Source organism: Lissotriton helveticus, chromosome 9 (genome assembly GCF_964261635.1).
Source record: "Lissotriton helveticus chromosome 9, aLisHel1.1, whole genome shotgun sequence".
In the NCBI taxonomy this organism is placed as follows: domain Eukaryota; kingdom Metazoa; phylum Chordata; class Amphibia; order Caudata; family Salamandridae; genus Lissotriton; species Lissotriton helveticus.
Genome location: NC_136070.1, coordinates 27,971,061 through 27,983,915, shown reverse-complemented (window position 1 = coordinate 27,983,915; position 12,855 = coordinate 27,971,061). Strand labels below are relative to the sequence as shown.

Genomic DNA, 12,855 nt, shown 5'->3' with positions numbered 1-12,855 from the left:
GCTGTCCCTGAGCCTGAATCCACTGACGTGCTAAGCATTCCTGAAGCGGACGCATGTGTAGCCTCGCGTGAGGGACTATAAAGATGCAGGAGGCCATCATGCCTATAAGTTGCATGAACACTTGCGCTGTGAGTGAGTGTTGGGGCCTGAATTTTTGAATCAGCACCTGCATGCTTTTGACTCTTGCTGTGTTTGGCTGTGCTGTGGCTGTTAGAGTGTTTATTTCTGCGCCTAGGTACTGTTGTACAGGTGCGGGGTGAAGATGAGACTTCTGGTAATTGAGTGAAAATCCTAGACTGTGTAGGAGGTGAATTGTGCGGGACATGTGGCTGGCACACTGCTGGGCGACTTTGCTTGGACAAGCCAGTCGTCCAGATACGGCTAGACATGGATGTGTTGTCTCCGAAGATGCGCAGCTACTGTCGCCAAACACTTGGTAAACACTCTGGGGGCAGTAGTGACCCCGAAAGGCAGGACCTTGAACTGGCAATGCTGGTTGTTGATGGTGAACCTGAGATATTTCCTGTGACTGGGGTGAATGGGAATGTGGAAATATGCGTCCTTCAGGTCTAGGGTTGCTAGGAAATCCCCCTGACTGAGCAACGGCAGAACCTGCTGCAAAGTGAGCATGTGAAAGTGTCCTGATAGGATGTATTGGTTCAAGGGTCTGAGGTCTAGAATGGGCCTGAGAGACCCGTCCTTCTTTGGGATTAAGAAGTACAGCGAGTACACCCCTGTACCCTGTTGTTCTAAAGGCACGAGTTCTATGGCCCCTTTTTGCAGCATGGAGAAGACTTCTTGCTGCAATAAGTGCATGTGCTCGGCGGACATAGGACGGTGCCTTGGGGGTATGTTGGGTGGAGTGGAGGTTAGTTCTAGACAATAACCGTGTTGTATAAGTTGTCTCACCCACCTGTCCGTGGTAATGCCTTCCCAGACTGGCAGGAACTGCTGAAGTCTTCCCCCGACCGGTGTTATATGGTCGGGGGGCAGTGACAAGACGTCACTGTTTATTAGCGGCGGAGGATCTGGCATTATTATTTCCACGCCCTCTGCCTTTGGTGCTGTTCCCACGGTATCCACCCCTATTGTTCTTGTTATAGGTGGTTTGTGTGCCTCCTTTGGTGTATTGGGCTTGTTGCGACGCTTGGCCCCTAGAAGCTCCCCTGTTACCGGAGCAACGAAAGGAACCGCCCCATAACTGTTGAGACTGCAGAGCTCCCATGGATTTTGCAGTTTCTGTGTCCTTTTTAATCTTTTCTAGAGTGGTGTCTACCTCAGGACCAAATAGAAAGTCAGGATTAACTGGCTGATTAAGTAGAGTAGTTTGGATCTCTGACTTGAAACCAGAGATACGGAGCCAGGCATGCCTCCTGAGCATTACACTAGTGTTTATGGCCCTAGCTGCTGTTTCAGCTGCATCCAACGCACATTTTATGGACGCGTTTGATATCAACTTCCCTTCTTGTATGAGCATTTCTGCTCCCTCCTTATAAGCATCAGGCAGGTGTTGCATTAGCTGCTCTAACGTGTCGTAGTGGGCCTTATCATATCTTGCTAATAGGGCCTGTGTATTTGAGATCCTCCAAATGTTAGCCGCTTGAGCTGCTACACGTTTGCCAGAAGCTTCCAAGATCTTGGATTCTTTGTCCGGAGGAGGAGCATCACCACTTGTCTGAGAGTTCGCTCTTTTACGAGCATTAGCCACCACCAAGGAGTCCAAGGGGAGCTGGCCCTTGATATACGTAGGGTCCACAGGTGCAGGTCGGTACTTCCTCTCAATCCTGGGGTTCACCACCCTTGCTTTTGTTGGCTCTTTAAAAATGTCACCAGCATGTTTGAGCACACCCTTGAGCATAGGTAAAGTTTTTACAGATCTTTCTGAGGTTGAGAATGTATCAAACAGAAAGTCCTCCTCCACTGTGCCAGCGTGCATGTCGACATCATGGTTAAGTGCTGCCCTTTCAATTAGTGCGTTAAACGCCGCAGTATCCTCAGTAGGCGATGTTTTGACCGCATAGGACTGAGCGTCAGGGGTGGTGTGTGGTTCATCAGGGTCAACAGTGTCAGTCCACGGCTGTGACTCATCCTGATCTGTGTCAATGGGATAGTTAAACTGGTCCTCATTGTACCCTTCCTCCACATCTTCAGTGGCAGGTGTGGGAGAGTAGGTATAGTCTCGCCCATATGGTTGTATGGGTTCAAAAAGAGCAGGAGAGGTGGCAGAGTCCCTCTTCTTCTTGAGTGGTATCCTGTAGGACTCCATAGGAGTTTCAGGGACGATTTTCCTTTTATAAATGGTGAGTCGTCCTGAATCGGAGTCGATGAATAGTTTCGACTGGTTATCATAGGACGGTGCCTGCAACAGAACGTCGTCCTCCATGGGCTGAGTAGTAGCGGCTACCGATGATGACTTGGATGTGTCGGTGGCCTTTTGGATTTGGACCGTTTTAGGTCGTGCTGTCGGGGGCAGTCCGTATTTTATTGGCGCCGTAAACATCGGCGACCGACTGACCTGCTTCGAGGTAGGCGTCGTTTTCGACCCGACCGACTTCGACTGTTCAGCTTGCTTGTGGCCTTGCGTCGACTCGAGCCGTTGTTGCGCAGCAGGTACGCTCTTTTGCTTCGACTTGGTCTGTTCTTTCGGGCCATGGTTGGTTGTCGGCTCGAAGGCCTTGACTAGTATCGGCTTCCGAATTTTCGGATCGAGGGAGTTTTGGGTCTCAAGTCCTTTGGAAGCGTCGCCATCTTTGGAGCCGGACGCCGACGTCGACGTGAGCGTGACGTGTTTAACAGTAGACACAGGCTTCGGCGCCCCGATTTTCGGGTCGACACCCCCTTGCGACCCGAGGGGTCGAGCACACGTTTCGACTTGGGAGGTTCCGAAGTCGTCGGGCCGATGGTTGCTTTCACCATTTTCGGTTTCGTTTTAGTGTCTTTTGGTTTCGGGTTCGATTTCTCCACCAATTGTGGCCGATCGACCGATGGCTCTTTGGAAATGTTCTTAGTCGGGCCTGGAAGCGGGACTATAGAACGTGGACGAAGATCTTGGCTAAGGCCTTCCGGCGATGCCTCGACCTGAGCCGTGGAAGAGTCTTTATGAGGCCCCGCTACTGCGGTGGGGCCTAGCTCCTCGCTTGAGTTGTCGTCGACAGCTCCGATAGGTTGTTCGTCGTCTCCTACCTCGGCGATGTCTTCATCATGGACGTAGAGTTTCTCTTCGTCCTCATTGTAGTTGGAGTCTCGCTCCGACGCAGGATCCGACTGCTGATCAGGATCCTCCTCTTCTACCCCCTCCTCGTCGTCAGCTCCGAAGATGTTTTCTGGATTGGGCGCTGACTCCCACGCCGACTGTCGTGCAGCGCGACGAATTCGAAGAGTTTTCTTCGATCTGAATCGAGAACAGGCCATGCAGCTGGCCTCGTCGTGGTCCGGTGAGAGATATTTATTGCACACCGGGTGCACATCGATGTGAGGGTGTTAGAATTGGGGGTCTCTGGTTGGCGCAGTGCAGCACTGGCGACAAGCAGGGACCCTCTCCAAGTCAGGGCAAAGGATTACTTCCAGAAATAACCCCTGCTCACCCTCTAGGTAGTGTGGCGCAAGCAGTCTAGGCTAAACTCTGGAGTATATAGGGTTAAACATTTGCAGTACCACAACAATCACCACCAACCCACCACACAATGACACCAAACTGTATTTTAGTAAAAATATATCTTTATATAGTTTCTTCACGCAGGCTTGTAAATACAGTCTTGGTTTGTTAATAGCGGTTCCAGTTACTTGTAAATAGACTTCGTGGACGTTCTAGTGGCCACAGTTCCTTCAAATGCAATGTTTGGGGCCTTCTGCCCAGTTTTGGCAAGGTTCAGTGCTTTCCTGCGCTTCAGTGCGCTTCCCCACGCCTCCGTTCGCTTCTGGGGATGAAAACGGGCCCGGCCTGCCAAAGCTCACGCTTCTCGCGTGAGCGGCGAAAGGCACGGCCGGGTCTGCTTGCAGAATGAGTCACCCTTCTGTGCGCGACTCGAGGCGGAGGGGGCGCCGGGCACAGGGAGTGTTAGGAGGGGCCTCGGGGGCCAGGAGCAGGGCGAGCCTCTGTCACAGGGGCGGCTCGTACCGCAGGGCAGCCTGCAGCTGCGGGGCTCCCGGGGTGGCCAAGATCACACGGCGCGGTGCGAGCTCAGATGGCAGGATGCTCGCACCGCGAGGGGGCAAAACACAGTACCTTAGCGTTGTTCTTGGGTATTTCTTGAAGCGGCCGGCTGGAAGGCTGTCCCACGTCGCGTTGCTTTCTGTGGGGGTACGGCGAGCTGCGGCTCGAGGCGGCGCAGGTCACGGGTCACCCAAGGCGGCGGTGCTTAATGGGGTCAGAGGTCCTTCCTTTGATAGCCTCTTCAGCCCTGAAGGAGGCGGCTGGGTGCGGCGACAGTGGCAGTACGGTCCCCAAGTGCGGGACGTACCCAGCCAAAGTGCAGATCGCGGGGGTGCCCTTTCAGCGGGGCTGTCAGGCGGGGCGCTGATTAGAGGGGGGTGACACAGGGCGGCAGTCCGTCTTTGCGGGGGAATCTACGGCGCTGGGCTCAGTAGATCCCAGGGCTTGGACCGGACGGGTCCTCCTTCGCTTTGTTCTCTTGGGCTCAAGTGCAGGCGCAGTCACGGTGCTCGGGCCAGCGGCAGGCTGGGCTTCACTTTGTTAATGCGAGCTGCTGAGTCCACGGTCACGGTGCTCGGGGGGATACAGATGTCCTGGGTCACGAGGAGCGCGGCAGGGAGGCAGGACGCTCTCGGTCTCCTTGATCAGCGCTGCAGCGATAAGCAGCACACACAGTAGTTCCTTGATCAGGGGGGTTAGCGCCCACTGTTCCTGGGGCGCTGGTCAGGGGGCAAGTTCCACAGCAAGCCCTTGGAGATCTTTAGCAGAGTTTGGCACAAAGTTCAATAAAAGCAAAAGTCTCTTGTAGTCTTTTCTCTCCTCTCCTTCTGCAGCAAGGCACCAGACACAGGCCAGAGACAGCACTCCTCCTTGTAGTCTTCTTCCAGGTCCTTCTCTTCGGGCAGAGTTTCTTCTGTAGCGCAAACAGGATCTAATTTACAAGGAGCAGGGCTCCTACTTTTATACCCAGTTTCTTTTGTTCTTACAGGCCTGGGGGGCCTTTGCCTAACTGCTCTCAGCCCCTGAGCACTTGTTGTGGGTACTTCTGGCTTCTTCATTCAGTGTGAGGGCATGCACATCAGACGCTCCCCAGGGGGGCGGAGCCAGCATTGTGGGGACAGGGGCTGCCAGGAGCACTTTGTTGACAAACTTCGCCCTTCCTGGGCCAGGTGCAGGCTGAGTCATCAGTCGCTCCCCAGGGGGGCGGAGCCAGCATTGTGGTGGCAGAGCACAGCCTGATGCATAGTTCAGGGAAACTCCCACCTCCCACTAAGGTGTAATCCTGCCATTCACCACCTGTCATCCCCCAGCCCTGTCACTCACACAAACCAGACAGTCAGATACACATCCAAGCAGAGGCGGGCTGAAATGGTTAGGCAAGCAAATGCTAGCTTTCTAAAAGTAGCATTTGCAAACACAGGATATTAAAATAAACTTTACTAAAAGAAGTATTTTATTATTCTGAGCTCAGGCATACCAAACATTAATTTCTACCATGTTCCCTGAGCCTGCTGGGATTATAGAGTGTAATAATTCCAGCAGCCCATCTGGCCTAAAGGGAACTGGTAGCCTTACAATAGTGAAAAACGAATTTGGCAGTAATTCACTATTAGGACATGCCACACACATTAGAGCATGTCCTACCTTACACTTACAAAGCACCCTGCCCTTGGGCCTACCATAGGGGTGACTAATATGAAGTTAAGGGAAGGTTTAGGGGCTGGCAAGTGGGTGCACTTGCCCAGCCAGCATGACAGTACCAGACTGCACGCAGGTTCTGCAATGGCAGACCCTAGACACATTTTAAGGCTGCTTCTGTGGGTGGCGCAACCAGCGCTGCAGGCCCACTAGCAGTATTGGCATTTACAAGCCCTGGCACTCCTGGTGCTCTTTACTAGGGACTGACAGTAAATCCAATGAACCAATCATGGACATCAATCACAGGTACATTTTACAGTAGGGAGCACTTGCACTGCGGCACGGGTTGGCCGTGGCGCAGTGCCCTGAGCGGCGGACACCAGCAAAAACATCTGAGGCACATCAGCAAAAAGTGGAAGGGAAACTCACGCCAAGGTGCCAGGTCTAACAGAGGGTATTTTGAGTTGCAAACGGGGCAGCGATTGAACGGACTCCGTTCCATCGTCGATTGTTAATGGGGCCTTTGGTGTCGAAAAGCAATCGGCCTTCGACGTCCGGCTCGAAGAACCGGAACAAATACAAGGCACCGAACGAAAGACAATACCGATGCCCCGAAGGCCTTTTGGCCTTGAGAAAAAGTATCTCGTGATACTTCGAAGGCTCTTCCAGGACAACAATGTGCAATCATCTGGACCCAACACTAGGCGGCGATCTATGCACAGATATAAATTCAGCAGCCCACATGCCTCGAACAGAACGTTTCACTCAGCCACATGTTCACCATGAACAAGGAGTCACATACCGCAGCTGAATCTGCAGTGAACCAGCCTCTGCGCTGGGCTAGAGAATAACAAACAAATAATGAGCAAGCAAAAGTGGGAGTTCCACAAAGTGATGTGGCTAAAGAGGGAGGTGGGGTTAATAAAGTCGGGAAAAAAAACTCGATCCTCTTTACAAAAGGCCTCGGAAATGGTCTGATATTTACCCACCCATGGTCTTACAAATACCAAGGGTACCAATAGCTGCAGGAGGTTTGAACGTCAGCCTCATTATGAGTTCAACCCTAAGGGTCCAATAGGAAATGAGGGGTTACTGGAGAAACTGGAATTCAAAGGTTAATTTCCTCAGTACTTCACTTTGCCCCAGACTTCAACCTGGAAATTTTAGCTGCTTTCAGCACAGGAAATATTAGGTCAAAATCTCTTTATTCGTCTGTGTTAGTCAAACTCTTATAAGGCCTGCATTTCGTCTCTCAGGAAAGAAAGTGGTGGTGCGCAGCTCATGGCTCATTTAGCGCACCAGAGAACAGCTTCATTCCCCTGTTTAAACTCAACTGCCAGGCGAAGGTCTGAGGAGTAATAAGAAACAGCCACAGCAATTCACAACAGAAACACTGCCTTACCGAGGATGATATCATCTTCACCATCCTTGGCCAAAGCAATCGCATGATCCGAGACCTCGGCCGCTTCCCGTTGAACCAGCTGACACAGACAAGCTAGCACTGCCCGTCTCAGCAGCAGGTAGGAGCTGCAGAGGTTCACCTACAGGTAAAAGGAAAACATGTGAGGACAGTGGCTTGTCAAAGGGGCCACAGACAGCAAGTGCCTTATCAAATACAAGACCCTCTCCGGGAACATGGCACTCGCCTACAGAATATAAACTCAAATGGAGAGGAAAATCAAACGGGTACTTTTAATCCAGGTGCACAGAATTATCACCGAGAAGGCTGTGTGAGGGACCCTTGAAGGCAAAAGACACGCCCTAGGGCAGCCAAGGTCATCTTTCACCCAAGGAAGTAGGTTATTTGCACACAATCTGGAGGGCTCAGGGAAGGTGACCCACTCTGAGAAGTCAACAGAGGAGAAGCATTTGACATGCTCTGGGATTCCATGCCATGTGGGATGTCAGTGAATAAAGGAGGAAATGAGATGACCATGCTTCGAGCACCTGGAGCTGTGGCGGAAGTTTAGTAACTTAGGTTGTGAGAAAACAAAAAGGCGCTGGGCGGAATCCTTGATTAATCTCAGTCATTGGTCATTATTCAGGTCTGCATTCCAGTCATTGTTGTTCCTTTTAGCCCCACTATAAACAGAGACCAGCCATGTGCCAATCAAATCTGGTTCTGATTCAATAGTAACAGCCCAGACTTAATTGCCAGGCCCTCTCCAGTCGAGAGAAACCCTAGAGTGGTATTGGCTTTTTAGGCCTCGTCAGCAAGGACCAGTTGGAGTCCATTGACGAGAACCATATCGGAGCATAATCGTCACAATTGGGCCATATTACCTAGAAAAACAAGAAAGCGATTGGTATAGCGCTTGAATTAATTTCAGCCACTGGTAATTAATCGGTTGCATTCTAGTGTCTAATTTATTTTTCCACTGCGCCATGCTAGACGGGGACCAACCATATGAAATCAATCTTGGACAAGCTAAAAAAGAACAGTCCAGCCTGAACTGCCACACACTGCCTTGCAAGCGGAGTAATCATGTACACTTGGTGGTTGAGAATCTATTAAAGCCTGCAGTGGAATGTGATAGCTGAACATCTCTGGGCCTTCGCTAATCTGCGAGCGCTTATCTGTAAAACGGTGCACCCGCTGCCAGGGAAATTATTACTAGATTTACCTGCAGAGGGACGGGCAAGTAATAGGGAGACATTCCTGCTGGGGAGACTGCAGGGAATTGGAGAGATGATCCCTCTCTAGTCTACGTATAGTGTATCCCCAACTTGTATAGCCTGTCCCAAAATAATATCTGCAGAGGAAGGGTAGGGGGTCAGTTCAACACAGTCCACATACACAAGCAGGAACCTTCCCAAGTGCTTGACAACCACGGCCGGGCTACCTAAACTACAAACGGGCAGAAGGGTGATCTAAAATAAATGCTACTGGTCAGAACAAGGCAGCCAAAACCTTGAAATATTGAAACTGAATGTGTGATATAATTAACTGATCCTGTTGTTATGCAGAGAAAGAAAACCCATCAGCCCACCCAATGGCGGATCATCATCATCTGGGATTTTAGAACTGGTATCTGACAGGCATCTCACATGATATTATCGTGAGTTGTCCTATCATAAAACCACCAGTGATGGCACAGGCCATGAATATGTATTCGGTGGTGCTGGAAAAAATTGCAGTGATAAACTAAGTGTGTAAATGAAATATGTGTGAATTAAAATTGACTATTATGATACCAAAAGTCAGTTTTATTCAGAGGATTATCATAATGCCAAGAGTAAAAACAGCGTGCTGATAGTATTGAAAAATATAACTATCGTTAGTTTGTAAAAGAGGTCGCCATGTTTCAGCCAATCTAGGTCGAAAATTTGGACCAATGGCTTTCTTCAGGACCGAAAGACTACACTACTGCAAAGGTAAAGAAATAATAATAAACAATGTAGTACGTCCTACCATGTGTCTAAATCCAAAGTGTAGGATGAATGCTTCCAGAAATGGATTTTTCCCCAAATTTTCTTGGGAGTAAACCTCACCTCTCCTGGCCACCGCTGAGGTGATGAGGCCCCGCTCTGTCCGTCGGTACCCCAAGTTACTCCTGAGCTGAGGGGGAGGTGACCGACCCCTCAGCTCACACATATTTCATTTACACACTTAGTTTATCAATGCAATTTTTTCCAGCACCACTGAATACATATTCATGGCCTGTGTCATCACTGGTGGTTTTATGATAGGACAACTCACGATAATATCATGTGAGATGCCGGTCAGATACCATTTCTAAAATCCCAGATGATGATGATCCGCCATTGGGTGGGCTGATGGGTTTTCTTTCTCTGCATAACAACACGATCAGTTAATTATATCACACATTCAGTTTCAATATTTCAAGGTTTTGGCTGCGTTGTTCTGACCAGTAGTATTTATTTTTGTTTTTACATACTGTGAGTGGGGGATATGGTACTACTTGGTCTTTAAAAGTTTTTTTTCCCCTTGGACCCTCTTGTTTATCGTGTATTTGCTGCTAGAGAGGTGATCTAGCCTGCACTGATGGCTGGGAAACAAACAAAGTACGGCGCAGCTAGGTTAGGAGTTCTTCCGAAGCGAGGTGCAAGGGACACATTAGGTATTTTCAGGAACAACAGTCCCTAAAGCAATTAATAGACACGAATGCTCAGGAGACAAGAATAATATCCGGTAGTAATCACCGCTGTGGATATAACTGATGATCATTTAATGTTTCGTGCCCATTTGTTTTCATTTTTGTAACACCCGTTGAAGATTATCCCAGGGGAGTTGATCTTCCATTTATACATGTTTGAGTAAAAGTGTACTACATATCCATTTTGATTACTCCAGGATATCATTCTTGTCTCCAGAGCAATTTTATCTATTGATTGTCTGAGGGACCGTTGTTCCTCAATATACGTACTACCCTGGGTCTCGATTGATTCTCATTCTTGGGTTTGCTTGTACTTATTTACCAGAGACACTCCAGGGACAGCAAGATGCAGGAATGTAGAAGTGTCCAGAAAGCTGCATGGCCAGCCGCAGTGAGGCAGTGAACAAGCAATGCATCGCTCCCGCTGGTGTTACAATAATGCATTGAAATGCAGAGCAAAGGGACAACAGGAAGCTCATCTCATGCTACTGTGGCAAAGCAAAGCACAACAACACCCTTGCTCCCTGCCCTCGACTGCAAGAAAACAAGAAGTATTGTAAGCAAGAAGTTCACAACTTGATTCCAAAGCCTGTGGTGGGTAGAAATATAAGCAGCAAAGCACCAGTGCTTGATTGTGGTGTATTAACCATTTGGAATTACAGCGGCGGCCAGCCAAGGCGTGGTGGGAGCTGAAGGAAACGTGAATACAGAGTAACTAACCAGATGGAGCCAAAAACTCAAGATCACCAAGAGGCCCCAAGCAGGATTCCTGAGAGATATAAGCAGCAGGACTACAATATACAGCATGCTAGTATAGGATGCCACGTGCGTCCTGCAGGAAGCCATCAGCGCAGACATGTCAACATAAGGCACTGCAGGCATGGGGAGTGCCATTCGAGTACACCACACACCTGTGCATGCCACGGCACGCAGGATATGGCAATGGGATTATTATGTAAATGTAACAGCAGGATGGAAGAGGAGCTAGGGAAGAAACACCACACGCTGCTCGCTGTTCAAGGACCTACCAATACTGAGTTATCCAACAAGAGTTCCTGCATAGAAAGATGAAAACAGTAGAGCAGTGAGATAAAGGCTGAAGGAGTGCATGCATAACAGGAAGTCAAACACTGGCACTTAACCCCATGGTGGTAGGTGGGCGGATAGGATTGGTCTTTATGGACCAAGCACTGCTAGACAAGTGAATACATACAGCTCTGCCAATGTTGCAGCGGTTAATTATTGCAAGACGGCACTGCCTGTCTGATACTAATAGATGTGCAAGGCTAGACTGCAGTGAAGTATGTTTCTGTGCTCCTTGGCCTTTCTGACACTGAGCCCAGGGCCGGTCTACTCCAACCATGACCCCCCCAGGCCTGGTAGCAAGGCGGCTCACTGCAAGGAGGCCTACAGTCTTTGATCTGGGACCGTGTGGAAGCTCTGGGAACTTTGGACACTCTGAATTGCTTCAGATTGTGAAAGTCACTGTTTGGACAGTACAGGCATCTATCATGTGAATGAGAAAAGAGCGCTCATTTATTCATTGACCACCTGTGTTCCTAGGACCCCCCACAGACACTACACCTTTCTTCTGGGGCCAGGAGCAGCCACATTTGAGCGCTGAAAAGGCCTAGGTACATCACAAAAAAAGCATTAAGATTCTTTGGCTTTACACTTGTCCTTTTCCTTAATGCTTTTGCCTGGATTTCGAAAACTATGTGAGAGTTCAGTGCTACCTGTTCTGAAGTACAGGACTACTGCAGCCTTCGCTGACCCCTGCAGCGGCTTCCTTCATGCACTCCAAGGTGTTCTGACAGCCTGCAGGAGTCTTTTGTTCAGAACAACTGCCCCACTCACCCATCAGGAGTTTCAGCATGCAGCGCCCATCTACACACTCCTGGTCACTTATGACCGACACATCCTCCTATTTCAGGCACTCAGCAAAGCAGGGTGCTGGCCACGAATGACACCGCCAGCCCCAAACAGTACATTTAAGTTACAGGTACAACATGTTTGTATAGAGCACGCTGCAGACTAGAGGAAGATTGATGAGTGTAACAGGGATCAGAATTGCAATTCAAGAGATTAGAAGTATAACAAGTCTGAGTTCTTAACACAGGTGATTTCAACAGCAAGGTTACTTACACACAGGCTTGGCACTAGGCTGGAGAGGTTGACATGACGTGGGGCGAACATGTGAAGCTGCTGAAGGCACGAGATCGCTTGGGCCTGCACCAGACCGTCTGGATTTTCCTGCATGATTGAGCAGCCCAGCAGACAGGAGGCTCTCAGGGCAGACATGGAGGTGCCACTACCTGCAGAAGAAAGGAAGTTAACAGGTGGGGCTGAGGCATGCTCACACCTCGGTGCACTCATACCGGAGGCACAACACCACCAATGCAAAGGTTCTCAGCACAGACACAGAATACTGGTCTAAGCACAGGCACTGGGCAAAACAGGCAACCTGCATATAAGTTTGTTAGTCACTAAACCTTTGGGAATATACAATACAGAACCTAAAATTAGTATTGTTGTGGAGATAAATGTCCTTTACCTTGCTTAGGAAACTGCAACACAGTGCTCTTCATTTGTGGGACTAGTCATGTGTTTTGCCTCCGGATGAACTTGACAACACACAACTACAATGCAGTTGCCCCATTAGAGTCTGTTTACTGTAGCTTACTGAAATGGTTCCCCATTTTGAATGAAGTTAAAGCGGCATGGGTGAATTGTGGCCTCTAGTGGGATATTGCGTAAGTGGAGGCTGGCATGGGGGTTCTTATGACGGCTGCATCTCTCCATACTGTAATAAGGTACCTGCACTTCTCCTTTGGTTTGGACTATTCCCTAGAAGTGGATCCATCGGTTGGAAGGGTCATGGGTCGGACTCCACTCCCTTCTGTTCAGAATGGATGTCCCTCCTCAGGTGAAACTGGCCCTGTTCTC

General features: G+C 49.5%; 1 protein-coding gene across 2 annotated transcripts in view; it reads right to left on the bottom strand.

Annotated features, from left to right (window-relative positions):
* Positions 1–12,855, bottom strand: part of HEATR5A (HEAT repeat containing 5A) — a 314,530-nt gene that overhangs the window by 156,971 nt on the left and 144,704 nt on the right. For both annotated transcript variants that reach the window (XM_078659395.1, XM_078659394.1), the window contains exons 21-22: positions 12,055–12,224; positions 7,194–7,332 (exon numbers count right to left, since the gene is read on the bottom strand). In XM_078659395.1, the coding sequence (XP_078515521.1) occupies positions 7,194–7,332; positions 12,055–12,224 (309 nt within the window). The remainder of the gene's footprint in view (positions 1–7,193; positions 7,333–12,054; positions 12,225–12,855) is intronic.